The 15,988-nt window shown below is 39.7% G+C and overlaps 1 protein-coding gene across 1 annotated transcript; it reads left to right on the top strand.

Moving 5' to 3' along the window:
- Positions 1–13,180: 13,180 nt before the first annotated feature.
- Positions 13,181–14,461, top strand: LOC133035935 (uncharacterized). The gene has a single exon (XM_061112376.1). The coding sequence runs from the start codon at positions 13,181–13,183 to the stop codon at positions 14,459–14,461; it is 1,281 nt and encodes a 426-aa protein (XP_060968359.1).
- The last annotated feature ends 1,527 nt before the right edge of the window (positions 14,462–15,988 follow it).

The raw sequence follows: 15,988 nt of genomic DNA, 5'->3' as shown, positions 1-15,988 counted from the left end.
ATATCCAAAAGGTGGATTAGGTCTATGCCGATCAAAATAGATGGTAGAGAGTTAAGTGCTGACTTGATAGAGATGAGCTTAGTAGAGTTCGATATTATTTTAGGAATGGATTTCCTATCTAAATATTCGGCGAGTATTGATTACAAAAGGAAGATGGTGATCTTCCAACCGGAAAGTGAAGAACCTTTTGTGTGTGTTGGTTCGGTTCGGGGATCTCGGATCCCGGTGATTTCGGCCATATTAGCTAGAGAATTATTGCATGGCGGTTGTTTAGGGTTTCTGGCCGTGGTGGTGGACACCACTCGGCTAGATAACATTCGGCTAGAGGACATCAAGGTAGTTCGAGAATTTTTAGATGTTTTTCCCGAAGAACTTCCAGGGTTACCACCTCAGCGGGAGATTGACTTCCTGATAGATTTGGCACCAGGGGTGGAACCGGTTTCCAAAGCCCCATATAGAATGGCTCCAGCTGAACTTAAGGAATTAAAGATTCAGCTCTAGGGGTTGCTTGACATCGGGTTTATTCGGCCTAGTGTGTCACCCTGGGGAGCCCCGGTTTTATTCGTCAAGAAGAAAGATGGAACTATGAGGATGTGCATCGATTACAGAGAATTGAACAAGCTGACAGTAAAGAATAAATATCCATTACCTAGGATTGATGATTTGTTCGATCAGCTTCAGGGGAAGACGGTCTTTTCTAAGATTGATCTCCGTTCGGGTTATCATCAGCTGAGAATCTGAGAGGAGGACATTCCGAAGACGGCTTTCCGCACTAGGTATGGACATTATGAATTCCTGGTTATGTCGTTCAGACTAACCAATGCTCCTGCAGCATTCATGGATTTGATGAATAGAGTATTCAAGGATTTCCTCGATATCTGTGTGATTGTGTTTATCGACGACATCCTTGTGTACTCTCAGTCAGAAGAGGAGCATGAGTTACATCTTCAGATGGTACTGCAACGGCTTCAGGAACACAAGCTTTATGCCAAGTTCAAGAAATGCGAATTTTGGCTATCTCAGGTGTCCTTCTTAGGGCACATTGTGAGCAAAGATGGGATCAAGGTGGATCCCGGGAAGATAGAATCCATCAGGGATTGGCCGAGAACGAAGACAGTGACAGAGATTATAAGCTTCTTGGGTTTAGCTGGGTACTACCGTAGGTTCGTGGAAGGGTTTTCAAAAATTTCAATGCCCCTAACCGAACTTACAAAGAAGAATCAGCGGTTCGTCTGGTCAGACAAGTGCGAAGCTCGTTTTCAGGAGCTGAAGCAGAGGTTGATTACCGCTCCAGTGCTAGCTTTGCCTTCAGACAATGAGAAGTTTGTGCTAGAATTGGCCGCGGTGGTTTTTGCATTGAAGATTTGGCGGCATTACCTTTACGGAGAAAGGTGTGAAATCTATACCGACCATAAAAGTCTCAAGTATTTCTTTACTCAGATTGATTTGAACATGAGACAGAGACGTTGGTTGGAATTAGTGAAAGATTATGACTGCGAGATTCTTTATCACCCTGGGAAGGCCAATGTAGTGGCCGATGCCCTGAGCAGAAAGGGTCCATGGCAAGTAGCTAGTATGGTTCAGATCTCGCCTCAGCTAGCAGAGGATATGGTTAGATCCGGCATTGAGTTTGTGGTAGGTCAGCTTCACAACTTAAAGCTGCAATCTGATCTGTTGGAAAGAATTAAAGCCGATCAGATGAATGATCCAGAGTTAGTGAAGATTAGAGATGAAGTTTTGGCTGGTCAAGCCAGGAACTTTTCAGTGTCAGATAACGGGATGCTTTTTTATAAAGCTAGGGTTTGTGTTCCGAATAGTGTGGAACTCAGGAATGAGATCTTTGAGGAGGCTCATTCTACCCCTTATTCTCTGCATCCCGGCACCACTAAGATGTACCAAGATCTTAAACCGTACTTTTGGTGGAGCGGTATGAAGAAGAATTTGGTAGAATTCGTATCGAGATGCCTCACTTGCTAGCAGATTAAGGCTGAACATCAGAGACCAGCAGGGTTGTTGCAGCCTCTAACCCTACCTGAATGGAAGTGGGAAGATATCACAATGGATTTCGTGGTTGGGTTACCTAGAACCACGGGTTTGTTTGATTCCATCTGGGTAGTGGTGGATCGATTCACGAAATCTGCTCATTTTCTGCCTGTTAGAACAACATTTACAGTGGATCAGTTGGCAGAATTGTATGTCAGAGAGATTGTAAGACTTCACGGGGTACCGAAGTCTATAGTTTCGGATAGAGATCCGAAGTTCACCTCCAAATTTTGGCAAAGTTTGCAATGAGCAATGGGTACAAAGCTGAAATTCAGTACAGCATTCCATCCTCAGACAGATGGTCAGTCCGAAAGGACAATTCAGATATTGGAGGACATGTTACGAGCCTGTGTTATGGACTTTGAAGGCTCTTGGAATAAATATCTCCCGTTGATAGAATTTTCTTACAACAACAGTTATCAGAGTACGATAGGGATGGCTCCCTATGAACTGTTATACGGTAGAAAGTGTAGATCTCCCATCCACTGGGATGAGACAGGGGAGAGAAAATACTTAGGTCCAGAGTCAATGCAGCGGACCAATGAGGCAATAGAGAAGATAAAAGCTAGAATGCTTGCCACACAGAGTAGACAGAAAAGTTATGCAGATCCGAAACGCAGAGATGTTGAGTTCCAAGTAGGGGACCATGTGTTTTTACGGGTATCTACAATGAAGGGGATCAAACGTTTCGGGAAAAGAGGCAAGTTATGCCGTAGATTTACAGGACCTTTCGAGATTCTAAAAAAGATAGGTCAAGTGGCATACCGGTTAGCGTTGCCTCCAGCTTTATCAGCAGTTCACAACGTATGCCATGTCTCGATGTTGAGAAAATACGTTTCAGATCCCTCTCATATACTTAGTTATGAGAGCCTAGAACTGCAGCCAGATATGTCTTACGAAGAATAGCCAGTGCAGATCCTGGATAGAAAGGATAAAGTCCTTCGTAATAAGACCATAGCATTGGTCAAAGTTCTCTGGAGAAACAGCAAGGTGGAGGAAGCCACCTGGGGAGCTAGAGTCAGATATGAGAGCTCAATATCCAGAGTTATTCAGGTTAGATTTCGGGGACGAAATCGTTTTAAGGGGGAATAGTTGTAAAGACCGCTTAGTTTAATTTGGAAATTAGCAGTTAATCATGTTTACTTATGAAATTATTTATAGCTATTTAAATAATTATTTATACTGTTATTATTGAATTCAGAGATGCATTTTATGTCATTTAGTAGTTTTCATAATTTTGCATTTCCGGTGCCCGGTAACATGGAACTCGGTGTTTGGCTCAGTAAAATCACAACTTAGTATGTTACTAGTTTGGGACAGTTTATTAGACATTGGGAATGTCGGGAATGGCCGGGAATTTAGAATTTCCTAAAAATACCCTTTTAGTGTTATTTATGTGATTTTAGTGTGAAGGGGCAAAATGTTAGTTTGTCTTTTGTGGCTTAATAAATTCGAAAATATATGTTTTATTTTATTATGTGTTGGCTGAAATGTAAGGAAATAAATATTAATTCTTTTGTTTATTCAAAATTTCAAAGTTAGAAAAAAAAAAATCAAAGCCTTTTCTCTCAAAATTCTCTCTCTATTTTCGGCCCTTGGAGCAGCTGGGTTTTTGCTCCTCTTTCTTTGTGGATTCAAGATTTTTGTGTGTTTAATCCAAGCTAGGTTAACTCCTCATCTTTTCTTCTTAAAGTTTGTTGAATTTTGATGAAAATAGTGTAATGCATGCATGATAAATTGATGTTGTTGCTGCTGTGATTTTGTTGTTAATTTTTGGGATTTAAACATGTTTATTTGAGGTTAATTAAGCTACGTGTGGTGCTTGATAGTTAGGTTGTTTAAAGTAATGAATTTTTTATGCAAAAACTTGAGTTTTCAAAGTGAAATTGTGAGTTTTGTTGCTGTGTTTGTTGAGGTCGATTTCTTGTATTTTCAGAAGCCTTTATATGCATATTTAAGTAGGATTGATCTGATTTGGATGCATGTTAGTTGATTTTAACCAAGTTTGAGTTTTGGAACTCAAAGCTTGGGCTTTAATGGCATTTTTGATTTATGGTTGTTCTGGGCTGTGTAGGTGCTTTAGAAATGTTATTTGGGTCATTTAGAACAGGTCTAGATGTTTTGGCATTGTTTGGATTGGATTTGAGCATTGTGTGAATTTTTGAAAAATTCCTGCGAGGAACCGGAATTCCGGTTGTGCATCCGGAATTCCGGATGGGTTTTGAAAATTCCCAGAACCGGAATTCCGGTTGGACAACCGGTCTGCCGGTTGGGTGATTTTAAGAAACCCTAGTTCTCCTCGTTTTTATGTTATTTGGGGTATTGCCATGCTTTTTATCGATAGGGAAACTTTTAGTTCCTAGTTTAAGTCCCCGGGAAGTGATTTAGCGTATCACTTATAGTGTTGTGATTTTTATGGTTTAGGAGCCTGTAATCCGTCGGCAGATAGTTCCAAATCGAGTTGGCCAAGCACACCTGAATTCGGAATCCAGGTAAGATTAGTATAATAGTATGCATATGTAGATTACATGTTTAGCGTGCATGTAGGAAGCCTGTTAGATTACATTAGATATGTATGTTGGCTTCGAACCATCCAACTGTGTCACGTCGGTACAGGCTGGAGTATGACCAGCAGCCGGAGTATGACCGGTTCGACCGATTAGGCTGACACTGTATCACGTCGGTACAGGCTGGAGTATGACCAGCAGCCGGAGTATGACCGGTTCGACCGATTAGGCTGATACTTAGGTTGGTGGTTCCGTACTATTTGACGTATCACGCCTGTGACAGCCGGAGTATGACCAGCAGCCGGAGTATGACCGGTTCGACCGATTAGGCTGATACGGTAACACGTCGGTACAGGCTGGAGTATGACCAGCAGCCAGAGGATGACCGGTTCGTTCGATTAGGTTGTTACTTGTCAATAAAACCGTCCCTATGAACGTTCAGAACTCAGTACCGTGTTGGACACGGCAGCTAGGGGGACTCAGTATCGTGTTGGACACGACAGTTAGGGTTATGGTCAGGGGTATGGGCGTCTGATCATGACCGGGATTTATGTATGAGGATTATTATGCTTTTCTTACTGAGTCTGTCGACTCACAGTGCTGTGTTTATGTGTAGGTAAAGGCAAGGCTAGGGCTGATGGACCGTGAACGAGCCTATGAAGATTGTACATGTCGGGGCGGTTAGGCCTGGAGCGTACGATCATCGGGACAGCAAGGCTATTTTGTAATTAGTCGCTAGGCGAAAAGTATTTTATATAGACAGTAAACTTTTGTAAATGGTTTTGTAATCGGGATCCCGAGTATTTTGTATAAATATTTTACAAGTTTAATTAAAAAGCAAAAATTTTAATTAATCACGTTTTCCATAAACCTCGTTGATTAGCAACGAGCTGCACAGCATGTTTAAAAATCACGTAATACGCCTATGCTAGTTAGGGTGTTACACTGCATGTGGATGGGTCAGCCACAGATCAGCTATCCGGCGCAGGAATTGCCCTTGTCACACCTGGGGGCAACACCTGCATGCAGTGGTCAAATTTGGATTTAAAGCCTCCAACAACGAGGCCGAATACGAAGCCCTAATCGCTGGACTCAAACTAGCGAAGGAGATGAAAGCCGAGCACATCGAGATCTGAAGTGACTCACAGCTAGTGGTAAATCATGTATCTGGCGAATACGAGGCTTGGGGAGAAAAAATGATAGCATATCTGAGAAAAATACATGATCTGCTCGCACAATTCAAAAGCTACAGCCTCAGGCAAATTGCGAGAGAAGAAAATACAACAGCAGATGCGCTAGCCCGATTGGCGAGCAGCAATATAAGTGACAAGGCGAACCTGGTCCCGATACAGTTTCTTGAAGAGCCCAACATAACTGGCACAGAAGAAATCGAAATGGTCGACACGTCTCCGAACAGGATGACGCTAATAGTAGCCTTTCTCAACTCTGGGGAACTCCCAGATAACCGAAATGAAGCTCAGAAAATGAGAAGAAGGCAGCACGGTACATCATCGTAGACGGGATCATGTACAGAAGAGGATTCTCAATGCCATTACTCAGATGCATAACACAAAATGAAGCTGCACGACTTCTATATGAAGTTCACAACGGATTTTGTGGAAATCATGCAGCCGGACAGAGCTTATCAAAGAAAATCCTAAGGCAAGGCTACTTCTGGCCGATGATGATTGAAGATTCGAAAGCTTATGTCGAGAAGCGCGACAAATGCCAGAGATTTTCAAAGATACCAAGAGCTCTGCCCAACGAGCTGACACAAATGCAAAGTCTGTGGCCCTTTGCCATCTGGGGAATTGACCTAACCGGACAGTTACCTAAAGGTAAAGGCGGAGTGCAGTACGCAGTGGTAGCAGTCGACTACTTTACTAAGTGGACTGAAGCCGAACCACTCACAATTATCACATCAAAGAAGGTTCAAGACTTTATAGTAAAGAACATTATATGCCGGTTCGGACTACCGTACAAAATAGTATCGGACAACGGCAAACAATTCGACATACAATCTTTCACTGATTTCTGTGCGAACCATGGCATCATCAAAAGCTTCTCTGCAGTGGCACATCCCCAAGCAAACGGTCAAGTTGAGGCAGTCAACAAAACCTTAAAGGATACACTAAAGAAGAAACTTGAAGATGCCAAAGGAAATTGGCCAGAAGAACTCCCCAAAGTTCTCTGGTCATACCATACAACAAAAAAAATAGCAACCGGTCAGACACCATTCTCAATGGCGTACGGTTATGAAGCTATGCTGCCCGTCAAACTCGAGCCACCATCCCACAGAAGGTTGACGTACGATCAAGGTACCAATCACATACTCCTTCCAGAACCACGTGATGAAATCAAAGAAAAACGAGCAACTACAAACTTAATGTTGGTAGCTCATCAACAAAAAGTAGCTCGGTATTTCAACAAATAAGTTAAAGCTCGGAAATTATTTGTGGGAGATATGGTCCTAAGAAGGGTATTCCTAAACCCCAAAGACAGCACGTCAGGCGTACTAGGACCCAACTGGGAAGGACCATATCAGGTAGTTGAAGTTCTCGACTCCGGAGCATACAACGTAGGTAAGTATGACGAAAAAATGCAACTCATTCTAGTACCACGATATTGGAATGGAGAACATTTAAGGAAATACTACCAATGAGTACTCAGGTCGGGTAGACCAATTCAAAGTACTCAATTCAAATAGACCATTTCAAAGTACTCAGGTCGGGTAGACCACTTTAAAGTACAGTTTCTTATTTGTTTTATGTCATGTTAAGCTAAAAAGATCATATTAGATCACTATCTCTGATGTAAGTTACTACGGTAACAAATACATTTTCGATCAATAAAAGAATAAAGATAGTATTTCCAATTTTATTGAGTCGAAAAAATCAGCATGATTATAATATACCTAAAGTGCGTACAAAAGGTTCGGTCGAACCCAAAACACCGAACAGAAAAGCAATATATTTGTGAAAGACAAGTGACCAAGAGTCATACGTCTGCTCGGTCACTTGGGGGGCACCTATGCCTGTACAAAGCATTTGGTAAACATAAAACAATCACAATTGCACGGCAATTATAAACAGAGAATGAAATTCATTAAGGATAACAAGAGCATATAGTATCGGGATTAAAAGCTGCCCGGTCAGCCCGTTGTCCAAAAAATGAAAAATAATTCCAAGTTTAAAGACCGCTTGGTCGGTCATGATGTCTTAAAGGCCTTGAGGCCATATATAATATATATATATATAAATAGGAGATAAAAAGAGAAGTGTTCAAATAGCTGGAGTCCCAGGCTCTGGGTTCGGTTCTTCTGAGACAATTGGAGCAAGAGGATCTGTTCTTCGAGCAGGAGAAGCATTAGCAGCCTGGTCAAAAGCTTGGCCGGAAGTTGAAGCAGCCACCTCTTTCCCACCATAGGCAACTTGGGTCACACAGTACTCGAGGTACATGTCCTTAGCATCGCCCAAGTAGTCGAAGTTGGCGTGGGGATTAGCCTTCCAAAAAACAAAGAAGAGCTTGAGGCCGGCAGTCTCCAAAGCATTGACCTTCTCCTTCAAACGGTCTGCCTCTGCCACCTGAGCGTCCTTATCTTCCTTTAGCCGAAGAAGGACCTGCCGTAGAGAACTCCTCTCATCTTGAAGACGATCAACTTCAGCAGATAAGGTCTCGATGGTTTCCTCAAAGCGATCAGCAGCCTCGAGGTCCTTTGTTAGCACGATGATCTTCTTCTCGGCGGCAAACAACTTCTTGTTGGCCTCACCCAACTCATGACGAACAGCTGCAGTTTCCGCCCTGGCCTCCTCAGCTTCCTTGTTGGCCAAGTCTGCCTCCGCCCTCAAGGTGTCGGACAGAGCCGCACTCTTGGAAGTAGCAGATTTAGCCCGGGATTAGGTGTAAGCCAACTTCAAACCGGCTTGCATAAAGGAAAAACTCAGCATATGGAGCTAAGTGTGAAAAGTTAAAAGGGAAGTATCAAAAAAGACTAACCCTGGCGAGCTCCTTCAAGACTCCGCCCACCAAAACATCCAGAGATGAGTCGTTGTCAGCACCAGCGAGTTGCTCACCGACCTCAGGAACTAGCCGGTTCATGTAGTGAGCCAGCACCTCCTTGCCCTTCTTGGCCTCAGGCAGCACGGGCACGGGTGGAGTTGGTACCTGCACCCGCTCAGGGATCCTCCTAACCAGTTCGGACCCAGTTGTTGGTGGCCCAAACTCCTTAGACTTGGAAGATTTGGGACTGGAAGGATTCGCAGCAGTCAGCTCCTCAGAAAGGTCAATAACCTCTCCAGAAGGCCTCTTCTCTGAAGACCCCTCTCTGCCGTTAGACTTCTTGGCCGGAGGGGAGGCGCTAGAACTTCTGCCCATCCTCTTCCTCAAAGTGTCAATCATCTGCTGAGACATGTCTGCACAAAACAAAAATAGCGTGGTAAGCAAAAACCAACAGAAAATACAAAGCATGAAAGTCAAGAAGCTAAAAAAGAAGTAAAGCGCAGAGTGACTGCCCGCCTAGAAAGTCAGAAGTCCATCATCACCTGATATCTCAGGCATAACAGCCTTCCCTTTTCCAACCAAGGGATGTGATGGCCGAACACGTGAAATGGGCTCCCTTATGCGAAGTGCATGTTCAACAGGCCTGGGCGTGGCCGGGAGTTTCTTCTTCCTCTTCAATGGGGTCAAATGCTCAGCCTCAGCCTCAGCCTCTGCTTCATCTTCAGGATTCATAAGCTCCTGAGCATACTGCTTTGCCCAGGCACCTCCCTTCAACTTAGCTTCACGCTTAAGTTGAATGAGCTCATCCTCCTTATTAGCTCATTCGAGTCGGGCAGCATCAGATTTCCCCTTTTTCCCCGTCACGGACTTAGGAGAACAGTCCTCTGCGTAAAGCTCGTACTGCACCAGATTCTTGTCGGAGGTCAACTGGATGATATCCCTGTCTTTCGCCGGCAACCGGGCAAGTTTCTGAGCTCTATCCCTAAGAGCAAGAGTGAGGGGACGACGGTGATATGTCGAGATTTGCTGAAACTGAGTCCGGGTGATGCTCGGATCATTCACCATAAAGTATTCATCAACAAAACACCCTATTTTGCTGATGGCCTTTTGGTCCGTCCCGCTAAACCACTTGAAGCCTCGCTGAGAGAAGTAAAAATACCACGACTGGCCTTGCTTGCCCTTTCTTTCTATTATTGATAAATCTTCACAGAAACATTACAATTATAAAGAAATTTATAAATTAACTAAAGAAGAAAACAAAGTTACCATAATTTTTGGATCATGTTCACTCCATATTTCTTAAATCCCATCACTCAACACTTGAGAAAAGAAAATCCACTGATCAAAAACATAATCAGAGCTATCACCATCATTACTTTCTTGGTCCAAATATTCATCAATACAATTACTCCAATGCTCATTTATCTTATAATGGATTCTTTTCAATTTGTCTTTGGAAACCTTACTTTCAAGATCCTCTACCTTTGAATGAAACACTTTAATAAAGTTTTTGATCTCTATAGGGATGAATTCAGGACTAAAAATGCTTACCTCGAAACGAAGAACTTCATTGATGATATGTTGAACTAATTCGTGTTCGATTTCATCATTCAAATAAAATATTGTCTTCTTCTTTTCCTTCTTATTCCTCTCGTTATACCAAAATGGTCGAACCAACTCCATTGCTTTTTTGAAAAATCGCAATAAAGTATCAGAACCATCTATTACAAAAGACTTGTTACGATTCTCTTCCACATTTAAGCATTGGATTAAAGTTATAACCTCATCAAGAAACAACAACAATGTTGAAAATATTAAACATTTTGAACTCTTTGAAAAGTAGACGTTATGTTGAAAATATTTAAAGAAATAAATCTTATTAGAATTGAGAAAGATTGGTTGAAAAAGCAAGAGAGACTAATAAAGTAGTTCAATGATCAAGAAAAAATATTAGAGAAGGGGTTAAATATGGAGTCATTTATAATTACTATTATCATATATAAAAAACAAATTATCTCTACTTTTATTTGAGTAGGTACTTATATAAGCATCAAATTTGGTTTAACCTGAATTTATTCGACACTTTAGTAAATTTTTAATACAAATATGTTATTTTTTTTCCTACAAATATTATGGTTTTTTAAAATATTTTTATGAAATGATTGCCTAAATTGGTGTAAAGAAATAAATTATAATTTTCAAAAGCATGATATTTTACTTTTTTAATAAACCCCCATTTAAAATTTTGCCATAGCCTAAAGCTACAAAGAGCAAAAATTTTTCTTTATATATTTTTTGAAAATTTTAGATAGAAATATAAAAAAGGTATGGTTGGTATTTAATTTCGTTATATTTAAAGGAGCTTGAGTGACTAAGAATAATTAATGACTACTTTTTATTAATAATTTTGGAGTGGATTTATATTTTTTGTTTTTATTTTTATTTAAAATTTAAATAAATTTATAAATATATCTTTATTTAAATATTTGATGTTAAGATATTTATGAGTATCCTAATAATACTCAACTAAGTGATATGATTTTTATTTGATTAAAATTTTGAACTATTTGAATTTCTAAATTAGTAATTTTGATTTATTTTAAATATAAAATTCAACAACCTTTATTGTGTGTTAATAGATTTTTTTTAATATCTTAAGTTTAAATAATCGAGCAAACGCTGTTTAATAAAAATTATACTTATCTTCATTTCAATTTTATTTGAAACGTAAAATAATTAAATAATTGAATAATAATAATAATAAATTCTTCAAACTTTCTTTCTATTATTGATAAATCTTCAAAGAAACATTATAATGATATTGAAATTTATTAATTAACTAAAGAAGAACAAAGTTACCATAATTTTTGATCATGTTCACTCCATATTTCTTGAATCCCATCACTCAACACTTGAGAAAAGAAAATCCACTCATCAAAAACATAATCAGAGCTATCACCATCATTACTTTCTTGGTCCAAATATTGATCAATATAATTACTCCATTGCTCATTTATCTTATTATGGATTCTTTTCAATTTTTCTCTGGTAACCTTACTTTCCGGATCCTCTACCTTTATATGAAACACTTTAATAAAGTTTTTGATCTCGATAGGGATGAATTCAGGACTAAAAAAGCTTACCTCGAAACGAAGAACTTCATTGATGATATGCTAAACTAATTCATCTTCGATTTCATCATTCAAATAAAATATTGTCTTCTTCCATTCCTTCTTATTCGTCTCGTTATACAAAAATGGTCGAACCAACTCCATTGCTTTTTTGAAAAATCGCAATAAAGTATCAGAACCATCTATTACAAAAGACTTGTTACGATTCTCTTCCACATTTAAGCATTGGATTAAAGTTATAACCTAATCAAGAAACAACAACAATGTTGAAAATATTAAACATTTTGAACACTTTGAAAAGTAGACGTTATGTTGAAAATATTTAAAGTAATGAATCTTATTAGAATTGAGAAAGATTGGTTAAAAAAGGAAGAGAGACTAATAAAGTAGTTCAAAGATCAAGAAAAATATTAGAGAAGGGGTTAAATAAGGAGTCATTTATAATTACTATTATCATATATAAAAAATAAATCATCTCTACTTTAATTTGAGTAGGTACATATATAAACATCAATTATTATTGTAACCTGAATTTATTCCACACTTTAGTAACTTTTTAATACAAATATGTGATTTTTTTTCCTCCAAATATTATGGTTTTTTAAAATATTTTTATGAAATGATCGCCTAAATTGGTGTAAAGAAATAAATTATAATTTTCAAAAACACGATATTTTACTTTTTTAATAAAACCCCCATTTAAAATTTTTCCATAGCCTAAAGCTATAGAGAGAAAAAGTTTTTCTTTATATATTTTTTAAAAATTTTAGATAGAAATATAAAAAATGTAAGGTTGGTATTTAATTTTGTTATATTTATAGGAGCTTGAGTGACTAAGAATAATTAATGACTACTTTTTATTAATAATTTTGGAGTGGATTTACATTTTTTATATTTTTATTTAAAATTTAAATAAATTTATAAATATATCTTTATTTTAATATTTGATGTTAAGATATTTATGAGTATCCTAATAATACTCAACTAAGTGATATGGGCCGGACAAATGTTTCTTCAGTTATATGGGCCGGACTTGACTGATAAATTCAAAGCCCAACAATCATTAATCTCTAATCCCCCTGATATTTCCGAGTTAATAACCCATTTATTGGGTACCCGAAAGAGGAAGGCCCACACTTGGTATAATCCGGTTCCATCGTCCTCTCACTGCAAATTATCAGAGATTTCGAATGAAGTTTTACCTGGAGAAGAAGCATTACTAGCTCTGGATACTAGTGCAAAATTCTCAAGCGGTTGTACTATAGCAGGAGAGAATTCAAAGAGTCAAAAGAAGAGTAAACAAAGGAGAAGTATCAAAGACAAGAAAGCTTTGCAAAGTGCAAACTTAGGAGTCAAAACAAGAAGTAAGAGGAAATCGGCTCAATGTTTGGATGGGAATTTAAGTGATGCTCTTGAAAACTGTTTTGAGCTTCAAATCAGTTATGTCTAGAATTTTGGTCAAGGCGAGAAGGCGGCCGGAAGCATGCCCCCACCTCCCCAATGAGGTGCTTATCTTGGAACTACCGGGGTCTCCGAAGACCCACGACAGAAAGGTCCCTCCGGGGACTTATTCGAGAGAATGATGCGGATTTCTTATTTCTCTCGAAAACTAAGGTGAGCACGGAATTTATGGTTCAACTACTGAATAGGTTGGGTTTTGTAAACTCCTGTTGTATCCCTGCAGAGGGCACTGCAGGTGGTTTTTGTGTAGCTTGGCGAGTTGTGGTGCAAGTGGACATCCTGGAGGTGTATGATATGGGTTTTAAGGTGAAAATAGAAGCTTCTCTTGACTACCCTCAATGGGTGTTGTTCTGTATTAATGGTCCTGCATATGCTGTTTTGAAGAAAAATTTCTGGGATTGGTTGATCCAAATTGTTCAACAGTGCAAAGATGCTTGGGCTATAATGGGAGACCTGAATGTTATCATGGATGAAAATGAGAAAATTAGGGGACGTAAGTACCAGTTACGGGAAGGGAATATTCTAAAGAACTTTATGTTCAACTCAGGAGGTGTCGATCTGGGTTTTGAAGGTGCCCCGTGCACTTGGCAAAATGCAAGATCCTTCTCTCATCATATCCGTAAACGCCTGGACAGAGTTATCGCGGATGACCAATGGTGTGTCTCCTTTCCCAGAGCCTCGGTAGTACATCTGCCGATTTATGGATCAGACCATGCCCCAATATTACTAAAAGCTTGGGGAGAATATGAAAAACTCTTGTATCCATTTCGTTTCTTAGAAGTATGGACTACGTCATCAGAGTGTGGCAATATTATCTCAAACGCTTGGCAATCAGTAGCGTCAGGAAATGAGGGCACTATCCTATGCAGCAAGCTGAAATACACAAAGAAAGAATTAAAAAAGTGGAATGCCATGAGATTTGGCCACTGTGAAAAACGGCTGCAACATCTTAAACGCGATCTTGGAGTTATCCAAGAAGCTACGGTATCACAGGAAAACCTTGAAAAAGAAGCCACTATCCAATTAGAAATTCTAAACTTGGAGGAGAAAATTGAACGAATATGGAGGCAAAAATCAAGGGAGTGCTGGCTGAAATTTGGAGATAACAACACGAAATTCTTTCATGCTTCAACGTTGATCAGACGAAGACGAAATCGTATCAGTTGTATCGAAGCTTCTCCGGGTTTATGGCTAAAACAGCGACAGCAGATTGGAGATTACTTCCTCTCAAATTTCAAAAATCTGTATCAGACTACAGACCCGAGCCTTGGTGATGAGTTTGAGTCCTTATTCAGACCAGGTTACTATGGAGGAAAATGAAGCAATTTGTAGCATCCCGAGCGAAGAAGAGATCAAGAATGTGGTGTTCAAAATGCATCCACTAAAGTTCCCTGGACCCGATGGTTTCCCAGGAATTTTCTTTCGAAAATACTGGCACACGGTTGGTGACCAAGTCTGTAAAATGGTTCAAGAATTCTTCTCTAGTGGCATACTCCCTCTGACTCTAAACCACACTTTCATTTGCTTGATTCCTAAGCACGATAACGCAAACTCCTTCGACCGATTCTGTCTGATAAGTCTGTGCAATTTTGGGTACAAGATTATCTCCCGCATTCTCACTGATAGATTGAAGAAAATCCTGGACAGGCTGATATCCCCACATCAATCGGCCTTTATCCCAGGCCGGTGGATAGCAGAATGTTCATTCTTGGCTCAAGAGGTGATACACGCTATGAAGAACAAGAAGGGTAAAAGAGGTGTTATGGCAATTAAGATGGATTTGAGCAAAGCTTACAATAGACTCGAATGGAAATTTATCCTCAAAGTTTTGCAAGCCAACGGATTCAATAACAAGGTGATATCACTAATCATGTCTTGTGTGAGTTCTGTAAGCTTCTCAATTCTCCTTAATGGTGCTCCCCTTGCTCCCTTCAATCCTAAGCGAGGGCTGAGACAAGGGGATCCACTATCACCCTTTTTATTCATCCTTTGTAGTGAGGTGTTATCGAAAATGATTTCTAAGGCTGAGAAAGATCGAAATATTCACGGGATCAAAATCTCGAGAAATGCCACTCCGATATCCCATTTGTTTTACGCAGATGATGCTATTTACTTCTGCCAAGCAACAGAGGAAAATGCTACATCCCTGATGAGTATTCTGAAGCAATATGAAGATTGGTCAGGTCAGAAGATTAACAAGGAAAAAAGTGGTGTGGTTTTCTCTCCAAACACTAAGGCAAACACAAAGGATCGTTTGATGGAGATTCTAGGCATGCCAAAGCTGAAGAGAAATGAAAAGTATTTGGGAAATCCTTTTTTCTTTACTGCCAATAGAAGAAATGATTTCCAGTTCTTGAGACAGAAAGTGTTGAATAGAATTGAAGGTTGGAAAGCAAAATGCCTATCGCAGGCTGGAAGACCAACTCTGGTTAGTTCAGTGCTACAGAGTATTCCAACCTATTTTATGGCAACCACTTTGGTTCCCCAGTCCCTCTGCGAAGAGTTAGACAAACTTTTGGCAAAGTTCTGATGGATAGGTCCTCGATCAAACAAAGAAAGATACTGTGCTTTAAGGAGTTGGGGAAACTTATGTCAACCGAAAAGTTGTGGTGGCCTTGGGTTTAGAAGATTTCAAGACATGAATCATGCATTACTGGCAAAGCTGTTTTGGGAGATTCTCCAAAAGAAGGACAAGCTATGGGTTAGAGCCCTTAGCACAAAATACTGCTCTATCCTGGATGCGTGGTCGGTGGATAAACAAGATTCAGACTCGAAACTTTGGAAGAATTTACTGCAAACGAGGGAACTTTGTGTGACTGGTGCTGGTTTCGTAGTTGCAAATGGGGA

This window comes from Cannabis sativa, chromosome 3 (assembly GCF_029168945.1).
Source record: "Cannabis sativa cultivar Pink pepper isolate KNU-18-1 chromosome 3, ASM2916894v1, whole genome shotgun sequence".
Lineage (NCBI taxonomy): Eukaryota > Viridiplantae > Streptophyta > Magnoliopsida > Rosales > Cannabaceae > Cannabis > Cannabis sativa.
This window is presented reverse-complemented; position numbering and strand designations above follow the sequence as displayed.

What these genes read in the sequence shown, in the direction of transcription:
- LOC133035935 (XM_061112376.1), top strand. Translation starts at nt 13,181, where the DNA reads ATGAGGTGCTTATCTTGGAACTACCGGGGTCTCCGAAGACCCACGACA.